General features: G+C 44.3%; 1 protein-coding gene across 1 annotated transcript; it reads left to right on the top strand.

Moving 5' to 3' along the window:
* The first annotated feature begins 2305 nt into the window (after window positions 1–2305).
* LOC128737696 (translocating chain-associated membrane protein 1) lies at window positions 2306–5408 on the top strand. The gene is made up of 6 exons (XM_053832391.1): window positions 2306–2585; window positions 2675–2831; window positions 3505–3693; window positions 3755–4086; window positions 4146–4255; window positions 4323–5408. The coding sequence occupies exons 2-6, from the start codon at window positions 2694–2696 to the stop codon at window positions 4691–4693; spliced, it is 1140 nt and encodes a 379-aa protein (XP_053688366.1). The 5' UTR covers window positions 2306–2585; window positions 2675–2693; the 3' UTR covers window positions 4694–5408.
* The last annotated feature ends 8469 nt before the right edge of the window (window positions 5409–13877 follow it).

The following is a 13877-nucleotide window of genomic DNA, read 5'->3' as shown; positions in this document are numbered from 1 at the left end:
TTAACTTCCCTCATCGATGGGGATGGCACATCTTCGTTGCTAGCTATACCAATGTGGTCACTTCAAACATACCAAGCCAATTTTCTCTACCACAATCCAGACGTTCAGAATTCGCGCATATTTAAAATGTTTTGAAGACGTTTGTTTTCGTCAAATTAAAATAACAAGTTTATACGGTGCGCGCCTTGTGCGTATGTGAAAATGAACAGAGTTCATTATTCAGATTAAAACTGAGCTCGCCTAATCTGAACAAGGTGTTTCTTGATATTACCGGGGGTTCACGATACTGGTGATAAATTCTTATCGTAAAACCAAATTCTTAAATGATTCTACCCGTAAATAGGTCGGATTTAGCTAAAGCTAGGTTGAAATTACTCAAAATGCCCTTAAAGTGTACAAACTCAAATTTTGGGTTAAAAATTCAACCAATTTTGGCTACTTGCTACCTATAGGACAGGACATGACATGTGACTTCTTATTATTCTTGATTATTGTTTTGGCGATTTACTTTCAAAATTAATTACGGCAACGAAAAGTGTTTCCAAGAATGCAGCTGCAGTTTATGATAGAAGCCACTTGTCCTGTTAATCACTAATACACAAAAACAAATTCAAATTGGCCGAATTACACTTTCACTTGAGTTTAGTTTGTTTAATGCTAACACGCCACGATTAAAGAAACTGTTAAAATCCTGGTAACGTTAAAAATTTGAGGGTTTCAGTGTTTGCTGTGGTTTCCAGCAACACTTTTACGCTTCCCTGGTGTATTTTTGTTTCTACAGTTGCACGTATGAAATCAGCCAATCAGGAAGTTGGTTCTTTTTTTGACAGCAAATTGGCTCTTTTGCGATACAACATGTCACGTCCTGTCCTAGCTTGCTACCGATAATTGAATTATTCTCTGTGACAAATAACGCACTTTCATGTTTCTACTGCCAATTTTTTGGTTGAAAAACTAATCAAAATCTGAGTTTGTATCACGGTTTGTACACTTTGAGGGCATTTTGAGTAGCTTTAACCAAGTTTTAGCTAAATTCAACCAATTTTCGGGTAAACTCATTTAAGAGTGCAGTACACACATCATACCGATCATACCTTTAGCGATATGTACTTTGGCTATGACGACGCCGCTACACCGTCTGCTCCCTCGGTGGTTTTGCTTTGACGCCGTAAACCAGAGTCGCCAGGTATATAAATTTAATTATAGGGCCCTATTCTGTAAGTCACGTCGAGTGTCACTTTGCTCGACTAGTCGACTTTTGGTATTATGTAAGTCACAGGCGACCCGATTTTGTCGAGTAACTCGATTGAGTCCACCGCCAAAAAGCTAGTGACTAAACGGTTAGCAAGTGACGCCTGAGCTAGCTTTGTTTTGGTCGTGCATTGAGCCGCTTGCACTCGACACTCGACAGTGACTGAGTCGAGCCGAGTTGCTCGACGTGACTTACAGAATAGAGCCCATAATTAAAATTGCTATTTGCTAAAGTTTGCGTTTTTGATTGAACGCAAATAAAATTTTGAACAATATTTTGCTTTTCCCAATCAACGTCCTCGATTTTCTTTTTAAAATTTTCAAAACAAAAACATTGAGATACCGGTGAAAGATCAAGGCCAAAACACTGTAGTATTTTCATTGAACATTATTTTTAAAATTAATGCTGGTTTATGCCGAATGAAAATGTAGTTTTGATAAGCCAAATTCGGGATTCGGCAGCTCTGGCAACGACGCTCCCTGAACGGCGTATTTGACACATACCTGACAGCGTCGCGTTTTTCGACATTTCGTGGGTCGGAAAATTGTGAGGTTGCCAAGATGCAGCATTTTAGCTGATTGCAAGGAAATTTGTATCATCCAAAGTGCGATATCGCTCATAAAAGTGCTATTTTGCATTAAATCGTTTTGGTATCTTCGGCGCACTTTTTCGTTTTATTCCAAGCAGTAAGTGCACCGAAGAGACCGAAACGATTTAATGCAAAATAGCACTTTTATGAGCGATATCGCACTTTGGATGGTACAATTTTCCTTGCAATTGGCAATATTTTTATGTACAAATATTATGGGCAAATATTGCTCTCAAAATTTTATTATTGTTTTCGTAATATCAGTTGCAAACGAGAAAATTTGTTAGCTTTTAGCATAAACATTTAACATCTTAATAAATTGGTTTACTATTCGACAACTCAAGCGTCATGAACAACCTTTAAAAGAAATCTTTTTAGTTTCATCGCAAAACCTACTGGCAACCTTGGTCGGGCATGACAACTCGCCACCACGTAGCTGCATAATACTTCTTCGCTGCGGATGCCGTTTGTGTTGTGTATTGTGTTTAGCTGACTCCTTGCTGGTGTTTCGCTTTACAGATCCAGACAGACCGTGTCGTATTTCTGTCTGATACGCGAGTGAAGTCTTTTTCGGGGCAAGGCTGACCTTTCGTTTTCTTTTTCTGTGGAGCTAACTGCGTGATCAACAGACTTTCCACTGTAGGAGCGCGTAGGAAAGTACCTAATCGAATTTTCAAGGATCCAGTTCTAGTTGCATTTACTGCCTTTCCAATCGAGCGTGAAAGGTTTGCCGATATAGTTGTGGTACGTAATGATTGTTTTACGGTGCAGTGTTTTTTATTCATGCTAAGTCAGTGAATTTACTTAAATCGTAATTCTACGCTCTAACTTAGGTATCCCACGAGCAAAAGTATGGCCATCAAACCCGGTATCGGACGAAAATCGTCCACGAAAAATCCACCCTTTCTAAGCCATGAATTCGTGATTCAAAATCATGCCGATATAGTGTCCTGCTTCGCAATGATTTTCGTCGTTGGATTGATGTTGCAAGTAAGTGTTGAGCAAAGCTACTATTAAAGTTAGAGATAAACCATTTTTTAAGTGGAGTAAATTAAAACACGACACTCGAAATGCCTCACATTTGAAGGCTAAGCCTAGTTTTTGCATGTTGTATTTTTCCTTTTCGCTAGCTGTCGATTGTTGCCACGTAGCGGCTATAGAGCTATAGAGGGAGTCGCAAAAGGTATAAGCACCCTGCTATATCGATATACATGGGTGATGATAACGTAACCTTAAACTCGCTTAGCGGTCTAGCCGGATAACTTGCGTTATTAATGGCAAAATGGAATTATTGTTGACTTTTCATTATTATTTTTTATAAGAAAACCTTATAAAAGAGGGACCATATAAGAAATTATATGGACTATTTTTCGTTAGTCTTATGTTCCGTTATTTATTATTTTGTAATAAAATCATTTTGCCTTAATGATGATTTATTTTAAATTTTAGAACATTTTATTTTCCAACATTGCGTGACAGTAGCTTTTTCCTTTAAAGTTTATGACATAATTTTTGTGCCGCATGAGGAAACATTCGATTAGCTTAATTTCGTGGGCGCAACAAAACAAAGGTTCCGCGCGAACTGAGATGCTGCGATTGAATAACGTGGCAAGAGGGAGATAGTGATAGCAACAAATCAATAATTTTTGGATTTTCGTTACAGGCTACAAACTCACTGGCAAGTATTTTCATTGCCTTGCACCACAACGTTAGTGGTGCCGATCCGAGCCATGAGAATCCGCAAGGAGAGCCATACTTCTACACATCCGGCTGGAAGGACGGCTGTGCGGTATTTTTCTACACGCTAATCTGCATCATCATGCATGCCATCCTGCAGGAGTATGCTTTGGATGTAGGAGTTGTTTCCCACGTGTTGATTCCAGATATAATAATTTATTTAAATAATTTTATAGAAAATCTCCAAAAAGCTTCACTTATCTAAGTTTAAGCTTTCCCGCTTCAACGAATCGGGCCAGCTGGTCGTATTTTACGCGCTATCATTCCTGTGGGGCTTCGATGTGATCGTCCGCGAGCAGTACCTCGGCAATATGGCCAAACTCTGGGAAGGATACCCCGATCATCCAATGGTGTTTCTGCATAAGTTGTTCTTCGTCATTCAGCTGGCGTACTATTTGCACATGCTCCCAGAGTTGTACTTCCAGAAGGTGAAAAAGGACGAACAGAAACCGAAGATTCAGCATGCACTGGGCGGATTTTTCCTGATCGCTACTGCTTACTTCCTTGGGTGAGTACGCTTCAGGATGTTGACCACAATGTTGCTTTGAAATCAAACCTCTGTTATAGATTCCAACGCATCGCTCTAGTTTTGCTAACCTTGCACTACTTCTGCGAGTTTATTGCACACTCCTTGCAGCTGGTTAACATTTTCGACAAGGATGAGAAATTCGTCCGATGTAAGTTAATCCCTAATTCTGGCTCTATTCTCTTTGTAATTAAAACCCCTTTTTATTTCAATCGCAGTGCGTCTGGTCCACAACGTAGTCTTCATTCTGACCCGCTTTGCCACGATGGTGTTGGCATTCCTTACCCTATTCTACGGTATCAACGAAGTGTCGCAGATGAAGCGCAGCTTCATGTTGGCCACCATCTTCGGACTGCAGGGCTATTTGATTTTCGACTTCATCTGGAACGTGCTTCGCTCGAAGCGCGAGCGATCGGCGGAACACTCCGAACGCCAAGCGAAGGCTGCCGCCGTCAAGAGCGAAAAGTCGAAAAAGGAACGCAAGAAGGAAAGCGATCTGCCGGAAGCGGATCAAAATGCCATCCAGTCGGTGGCGACCCAGTCGGTGAGCGGCGGCGGAAAGGCATCGAAGAAATCAAAAGTCAAATAAGGCGTGCCGTAATCGTTGGTAATTTTTGTTTTTGTCCCTATGTTCCATTCGATGATCACATAAAATCACTCCGTTTTTTGCTACCCTAGAAAACGGATGATCGATAGGAACAAATAATTGAGCAATCCGCAACTAAAATCCACTAAAACATTGGCTTTCCACTCTTATTTTTCTTTTACAAAAGAGCGATTGATTAGACGGGTCATATTTTGAATACTTATTGGCAACTATTTAGTAGATTTCTTTAGTAGAAAAATAGGGACAACATGAAGGATCGTACATTTTTACACGAATAACGTGAAATCGAAAGATGCGTGCTCAAAAATAAACTAGAATCGATTCGCTGACACAACACACTTAACCCAGTATAGCGTTCATCGTTCAGCGCGGCGGTTGCGAGACTTGACTGCGAAATACCATGGTTTTATATGCATTTACAAAAGCCACTTTGGTTCAGCTTTGTGCGACTTTTTTCCGTTTTTGTGCCGTTCCACGTGCGAATACAAATTATTATTGCAGATGAGAGAAAGAAAACAAGAAGTAAGAAAAAACAAAACTTTGATTGCCTTCCATTAGAAAACTTAGGGATTAGTTTATCTCTTTTATTACGGGCTATTACGGATATTGAGTTTCAGAAACTACTTTACGGTATATACAGCCACTTTTTTTTGTATGTTCTAATGCAATTATGAAATAAAAATTGTCTCAAACTTTAAAAGTGCATGCGCTTTTCAGTATGACAATCAGGTTGACTCTAGTTGTTGAAGAAATTGAACACAGGTTATTACAGTTCACCAGTTCATTCAATTCTTCCAGTCGATAACCTCACGGCACTGAGCCGATGGTAGAATCCGATAATTTGTTCTCGATTTACTATCAGAGCGTGAGAGGTTTAAGCACTAAAATCACTGTGGGTGTTATTAAGTAATTGCGACACCTGAAAAGCTACTCCAGGTTGCTTCGAACTGCTTCTCGCTTCCGACGGATTATTGAGTCTTCCTCAGGTTCCGCTTGACGACGACCCAACATCTCTCACTTGAGCAGAGTTCAGGTCTTGTTGGCAGAGTTCTTGACCTCGGACACCACCAGGGCGTACGGATGGCCGTCCACTCCGTGGCATTTGCTCCGCAATGGTAGGATACCAAATCTGTTTTTATAACGGTAGATTTTATAATTGACGAGAAAACAATGGTGAAAGGTAGAAGACAGTAATGCAACAAAGAATCGATAGGATCTAACAGAATGAGACCAGGCGTGAAGGGGAAAAAGCGGAAGATGAGTGGGTAAGGGAGGGTGTTGTGTACCGCAATCTTTGATCCAAGCTGAGGGATTTCATGGATCGAACCAATCTGTAATCGGAGCATTACAACCGGATTCGAATCCACTGCTCCCATCAGGACATGTGGCTCGCCGGTGGTAATGGTCTTTTGAACCCCAGAGGTACTGGATAAAAGAGAGACTTCACATGCCCCTTATTAAGCGTGCGATGAATTGCAAACTTTGCCAACCCTTGACAGGTAACTACTGTTCGGAATGAGGACTACCTTGTTCATTAAGCGGTATCAGTGCTTCCAACTTTCGAAGCGCACTGAGGAAGAATACGTAACGTATGCAGCGACAGTGAACAGGCGATGTGAGGATTACGAGTTGAACCGTATCACAGCTGATCAATTCATAACTCCCCTCTTCGTCTGTGGACTGCGTTCAATTAAGAAACTGACGTCCTTGCCACGCTGGAATCTGAAAAAAAGCGAATGCAAATTGGAGAGCGGAAGCGGAAACATGACACCGCCCTGGTAGAACAGAAATCATCGTCTCCCGCATCAGTCTGTGCCATCAAGCAGAAGAAGCAGGTATCGAATCAATCTGCTCCACCGTCAAAGGATTGCAAACAGGCAAGCGTCCGGAAGAAACCATGCTGGCAGTGTCATACACTACGTTCGTGAATGCCCTTTTGCGAGCCACACCTGTAAATCTTGCAACAAAGTTGGGCACAACGATGGCTACTGTGAAGCCTAATAATGGAGAAAACAAAAACAGGAAGTAGAAGTACACTGTTACCAGCGTTTTTGCATTCACCGACCAGGAAGTTCTTAAAGGTCATCATCGGCGGAGTGAAAATTCGGCTGCAGTTCGACACAGCATTCGACATAACCGTCATCTCAAGACAGGCCTAGAAGAACCTCGGATCACCGATCACCAATCAAGCGTAAACGCCCAGGTAACCATTAAGCATTAAAATAAGCAGTAAATCAGTCGATTATTAGCATCCCTGGCGTTTTATACTGCAGGTTGTTGTTTATCAGCTTTTTGACTGCATAACTGTTGCAAATTGGCATCTAAAATTCTATTTAAATTCTTCTTGTTGGTAACTAGCTGCAAATAAGCATTCTCAGCACTATAAGAGGGCTAGCAGTAAAGTAGCCGCATATTTTGCCAAAATAGCATTTAAGTAGCATTTAAGGCAACTTAAATGCTCATTGGCTTGCTTTTAAATTGCATTGGAAATGCTTATTGGTTACCTGGGCGGTGACCGGCAAACCCTTGCATTTCATCGGAGAACTGATCTGTTCCATCACTCTGGGATGAGTCAACAAAGACGGCTCCTGCTGTATAACCACACATCCAGACTTAATTGAATTCTTCGAGCTGTGGTCGCAACCTCTCGCAGTGATCTACAACCAGGTACGTTCAATTTTCATTCAACAACCAAGACGAAAGTTAAGCTTAAGCAAGACGCACGTCCCGTGTCCAAACCAAAGCGTCCAGTACCGTTCGCATCTGTAGCGAAGGTTGATGCCGAAATCGATCGTCTGGAGCAGCTGCAAATTATCTACCTGTCGATTTTTCTCAATGTGCTGCTCCTATCGTTACTGTGAAGTCAAACGGAAAAGCACGCATATGTGCCGACTATTCCACAGGACTAAACGCTGCTCTGGAGCCAAACAATTACCCCTTACCGGTTTCGTTCTTCATCAAGGTCAATGGTTGCAAATTCTTCAGCATCATCGATTTGTCGGATACGTATCTTCAAGTTAACGTACACAACGTGTCGAAGCAGCTACTAACACTTCTCGAGAGCTCTACCGCTTCAACAGATTGGCACCAGGTGTAAAGTCTGGCCCTGAGGCTTTTCAATAGCTCCAATGACCGGCATGATAGCTAACCTCGACGGCGTAGAATCATTCCTAGATGACATGATATACAGAAAAACCGAGTTGGAGTATCATCGAGATCTTACGGCACTTTTCAAGAGGCTATAAGAGCACGGAAGAGTGTATCTGAGCTCTGGTTACCGCAGACTACGACACCAACAGAGAAATACAAAGACGTATTATGGCAAGAAATCGTGCCTACTTTGGACTCCGTAGGACGCTGCGATCGAACAAAATTCGCCACCACACGAAGTTAACAATCTACAAGATGCTGATTAGACCGGTAGTCCTTTACGGTTATGAGACATGGACTAGGCTCGTGGAGGACCAACGCGCCCTTAGTGTTTTCGAACGGAAGGTGTTGCGCACCATCTACGGCAGAGTGCAGATGGAAGACGGAACGTGGAGGAGGCGAACGAACCATAAATTGCATCAGCTGCTTAGGGAACCACCCATCGCTCATATCGCAAAAATCGGTCGCCTGCGATGGGCTGGGCACGTCGTGAAGATGTTGGACGACAGCCCGGTTAAAAAAGTTCTCAATCACGATCCGACTGGAATGAGATTGCGGGGCGCGCAGCGAGCAAGATGGATCGATCAAGTGGAAGATGACCTACGGACCCTACGCAGACTACGTGACTGGCGAATTGCGGCCATGGACCGAGTGGAATGGAGACGACTTCTTTTTACAGCAGAGGAAACCACGGCCTGGAGCTGATTAAGTAAGTAAGTAAGAGTACGGATTCCATCTTCGGGAAGAGAAATGCAGCATGCTTCAACGGCAGATCAAACGTCTGGGGGATATTGTCGATGCCGATGATTTGCGCCCAGATCCAGGCAAAGTTGAGGCAATATCCAAGATACCAGCACCAACCCATGTCACCAGGCTTCGTTTCTTCTTGGCTGCTGTCAACTTTTGCACGAAGTTCGTTCGGCTTCGACATCCACTAGATGTACTTTTAAAAAAGGATCTCCAGTTCCATTGGTCCTCAACATGCCAGCAGTCATTTGAAAATATCCAGCAAATGCTACAATCAGACCTGCTGCTCACACACTATGACCCGAAACTGAAAATCATTGAAAACTGGTATTGGTGCAGTCGCTGTATATCGGTTTCCTGATGGTTCCATGAAGGCAATCGCATATGCTTCCCCTTCGCTGATTCAAGCCGAAGCTGAACAGTCAAGTGTAGATGGAAGATTTAGCTGGTGTTTGGAGTCACGAAGTTCCAGCGGATGTTCACACTACAAACCGACATCCAACCTTTGATGAGAATCTTTGGTTCGAAGAAAGGTATTCCGCCGCACACAGTAAACCGCTTATAACAGTGGTGGACGCTAATTTTCCTATGCTACGACTTCGAAATCGAATACATCTCCACCACCCAATTTGGCTATGCGGATGCGGATTTGGCTATCATGCCTGATCAACAGTCACACGAAACCAGATGAAGACTTCATCATCGCTGCTATCCAATCAGAGGAAGACTGTCAGCTCGTTAGCAGTCACTTTCAACATGGTCCAAAAAGCTGCGCTCTAGTTTCCATTCCTATAGCAAGTGATCTAGAATGACCAGGAAGTATAGCATTCCTCCGCAAGCAGCATCGAAGATGACTCAGTACGACAATTTTATCCTCAACGTGAAGCCCTGACATGACATCAGAAAGGATGCCTGATGATCGGTCGGATCGGTTGGTGATTCTAACTAATCTCGAGGTCGAGGTCATTCCGGAATCGAGAGAATGAAAGCTGTCGCTCGCAGTAACGTTTTCTGGCCGAAAATCGATTACGCCATTAAAAACATCGTCAAGAGGTTGTTGCGCCACCAATTCGAAGACAAAGGTTCCACTGCAGTCATGGCCGTAAGTAACCAAACCGTAGCGTGGAAGCAAATCCATTAAATCTCCAATCGCAAAAGCAGTCACTAATTTCGTGGATGAACTGTCTTCCTGATTTGGAGATCCAAAAACAATAGTATCGGACACCGGTTTGCAGTTCACCTGAAACCGGTCGCTGCTGAAAATCAACGAGGGGCAGTAGATTGTCAAGACGCTACAAGTATACTTTCAATCGTATCGTTTAATGCTGCATAACTAGAGAACTAATCAAGCAATTGGAACCAAATTTGGCATGTGGGAGATTTAGAAGGCAAAACTTTTTTCTATGGTGAATAATGACCTCTCTCCCTTTAAGAAGGGGAGGGGGCTCCCATGCAAATGAAACCCCTCACCCCTGTGGTAGTTTTACTTACTTACTTATGTGTCCATGTCCGCCGGTCTGGCAGAACAAAGGGATGAAATCAGAGATCTCCGCTGCTGACGATTAAGCGCCATGGCTGCTGCCTATCGCCAGGACAGGTTCTCGTCTACAGCCCGGATGTCGTTGGCTAGGCTGCGTCGCCATGAGCTACTGGGTCTGCCTCTTCTATGCTGTCCTGGTGGATTCCAGTCGAGTGCTTCTCTGCAAACCTCGTTCGCTCCTTTCCTCAAGGTGTGTCCGATCCACTTCCACCTACGTTCACGAATTTCTGTGGCTATCGGCCGTTGATGACACCAACGATGGAGTTCCTCACTCATTGGATATCCAGTTATCAGGCCACCAGGCACGAATGATGTATCGCAGGCACCCGTTAATGAATACCTACAGTTTTTGCGTTGTCTCCGCTGAGACGCACCACGTTTCGCAGGCATACAGCAGTACGGATTTAACGTTTGAATTAAAGATTCGGGTTTTCGTACGTAGAGTGATCTGGTTTGAGCGGCAAATGTTTCGCAGACCTGCAAAGGCACCCCTGGCATTCCTGATTCATGTGGCTATATCAGTCTTGGTACCACCATCGGGCGTTGTTTGGCTACCAAAATATTGAAAGGCGTCTACCTGCTCAACTTGTTGTCCCGCTACTGTGAAGTTGGTGGAATTGTCAGTGTTCACTACCATAGACATAGTTTTCGCTACATTGACTGTGAGACCTGCTCCCTGTGAGCTCTCGGAGAGGTTATCTAACTTGCTCTGCATATCGTTTCGGCGTTGGGCGAGCAAGACAATGGCGTCGGCTAGGACGAGGTCATTTAGCTGCTCCATCGTTAGAAGATTCCAAGGCAATCCTCGATTTGGTCTACTATCAATTGCTCCAACTAATATCTCATCCATAACGATGAGAAACAGAAGCGGTGATAAAATGCAGCCCTGTCTCACGCCAGCAGTAACCCTTATGGGGTCGGACAAGACGCCGTCGTGCAAAACCTTGCACGAGAACGCCTCGTACTGAGCCTCGATGAGATGGACTAGCTTATCTGGAACTCCTCTACGCCTAAGTGCGCCCCAGATGTTTTCGTGATTGAATCGGTCGAACGCCTTTTCGAAGTCAACGAACACCAGCAGAAGAGAGTCCTGGAATTCGTTGATCTGCTCCAATATAATGCGGAGCGTTGTGATATGGTCTACACATGATCGGCCAGCACGGAATCCAGCTTGCTGCCACCAGAGATTAGCGTCGATCTTCTCCTTGATCCGGTTGAGGATTACCTTACAGAGTACTTTGAGAGTAATATACAGCAACGTGATGCCACGCCAGTTACTGCATTCGGCTAGGTCTCCTTTCTTAGGGACTTTGATCAATATGCCCTGCATCCAGTCCACCGGAAAAGTTGCGGTTTCCCATATAATGCTGAAAAGCTGATGCATCATCTGGGCTGGCAAAGATGGGTCAGCTTTGAGCATTTCGGCTAAAATACAGTCTATCCCTGGCGCTCTATTGGATTTCATACTCTTGATGGCTGTTACAATTTCATCCAGTGATGGCGCCTCCGAGTTGACGCGATTAATTCGACGAACTGCAGGCGTCATACGCTGCTGGTTTTGTTGGTCTCTGAGATTTGAAACTCGGAAGAGTTGTTCAAAATGTTCAGTCCATCGCTTAAGCAGCTCTGTTCTTTAGCGGCAGCTTTGTATTCATCCTGGCACCACTAAGGCGGCGAGAAATATCGTACAACAAACGGATATCACCATTGGCGGCCGCGGTTTCTTCTAATTCGACTAGGGAGTTAGTTCAGGCTCTCTTGTCCCGCCTACAAGCACGTTTATCAGCCCTCTCCAGTTCGGCGTATCGTTGACGGGCAGCTGTTTTAGCCGATCTGGTCCGCGCTCGCTCAATGCAATTCCTCCAAGTTTCATCCGAAATCCACTCCCTCCGCTCGCTGCGCGCTTTGCCGAGAGTTTCATCACTGGTCGTGATGAAGGCGTTTTTGATGCTGGTCCATTGCTCTTCGACGGTTCCACCAGGTAGCAGCTCCGAGGCTCGAGATTCAAGTTGTTCGACAAAAACCCTTTTCACTTCAGGATTCTCCAATCGGCGGACGTCGTAGCGGCACTTTCTCCTCCCGTCGTTGGACACGTGCGGCTCGCAGACGTATCTCAGCAGCGATAACAAGGTGATGGTCGGATTCAATATCAGCGCTGCGTTTGTTGCGTGCATCTAGAAGGCTCCTTCGACATTTCCGGCTGATGCAGATGTGGTCGATTTGGTTTTCTGTTCAGCCGTCGCAGGAAACCCACGTGACTTTATGTACTGCTCTATGGGGGAAGAGCGATCCACCAATGACCATGTTGTTATTACCACAGAATTCTGTAACCAGTTTCCCGTTTTCGTTCATCTCTCCTAGACCATGGCGTCCCATGATGCGTTCAAGGTCCGCGTTGTTTGAGCCAATCTTCGCGTTGAAGTCGCCCATGTGGATTTGGATTTCTCAAACACGCTGTTCAGCTGGCTGTAAAAACTCTCTTTCTCCTGCAGGTCGAGCAGCATCTGTTGGCGCGTAGCACTGGATTGCTGTAAGGTTCCTAACCCATGTTCTGAATCTGGCAACGATGATTCGCTCACTTATCGGTTTCCACTTCATCAGGGCCGCATGTGCCCCAGGGCTCAGTAGGAATCCAACTCCTCTTTCCCGAGTAGCATTTTCCCCTCGTATGCCAGAGTAGAGCAGGACTTGGCCGGATGATGTCATGTGTTCGCCAGTACCCGGCCAGCGGACTTCGCTCAGCCCCAGGATTTCAAGCTTCAGGCGTCTAGCTTCCCTTGCAAGTTGAGCCAGCTTGCCCTGCTGGGCAAGGGTCAGTATATTCCATGTTCCGATTCGTGTCCGTGTTTTCATGCTAAAGGTCGTTGCCAAAAGTCCAGAGAGATTTCTTCTTTCATTTTCGGTAACTTTTTTGTATTCCGGTACAGTAGGCTGTTAACCTAAGGTCCTTATCCCGCTTATGGGGCTGCCATCTTAATGTGAGCGGGAGCCACTGTGCCCCCTTTCCTGTTAGCATACGACAACCGAAGTTGCGTACCCCAGCCGGCACCTCGTGGAGGTAGGAATAGGAGTTATTGAACAGAGGTTATGGAATGCACATGTTCACCTTTTGCTTATTTGTTTTCCTAGGCTTCTATTACTTTTCTTTAGTTGGGTCCGAACGAACGAATATTTAAGTGCGAATATTGAAGTTGGGCGAATATTTAGTGCTATCCGCTTTTTTACCTGGCTAAGCAATGTGTGGGGGGTGGATGGAAGGGGGGGAGGGGTGGTTTAGTTACTAGTTTACCGTGTGGAAAAATTCCAAATTTGCATATTAAAGTACCATTGCTTTCATAGTTACGTACCTGTAAAAATGAATCATCTAAGGTTGAGCTCCTCAGAAACTTACAAAACTCGAGATTGTGACAAAGGTTATCCGAGATTCACGATTTATGTACAACACAGTTTAATTTGTGGCAATACGAAGTTTGTCGGGTCCGCTAGTAGTACAATCAACCCCCGCTAATATGAAAAACAGCTCGTTCAGATTGGGCGAGTTTATTTTTAATCTGTATATTTGGTAACTCTATTCATTTTCACATACGCGCAAGACGAGAACCCTATGAACTTGTTGTTTTGATTTGACGAAAACAAACGTTTTGAACACATTTCAAACATGCGCGAATTCTAAACGTTCGGTTTGTAGAAAACGAAATTGGCTCGGCAGTTTCGACTAAAATGGTCCAT

Source organism: Sabethes cyaneus, chromosome 2 (genome assembly GCF_943734655.1).
Source record: "Sabethes cyaneus chromosome 2, idSabCyanKW18_F2, whole genome shotgun sequence".
In the NCBI taxonomy this organism is placed as follows: Eukaryota; Metazoa; Arthropoda; class Insecta; order Diptera; family Culicidae; genus Sabethes; species Sabethes cyaneus.
The sequence above is the reverse complement of the archived record's forward strand: the minus strand, read 5'-3'. Positions and strand labels throughout refer to the sequence as shown.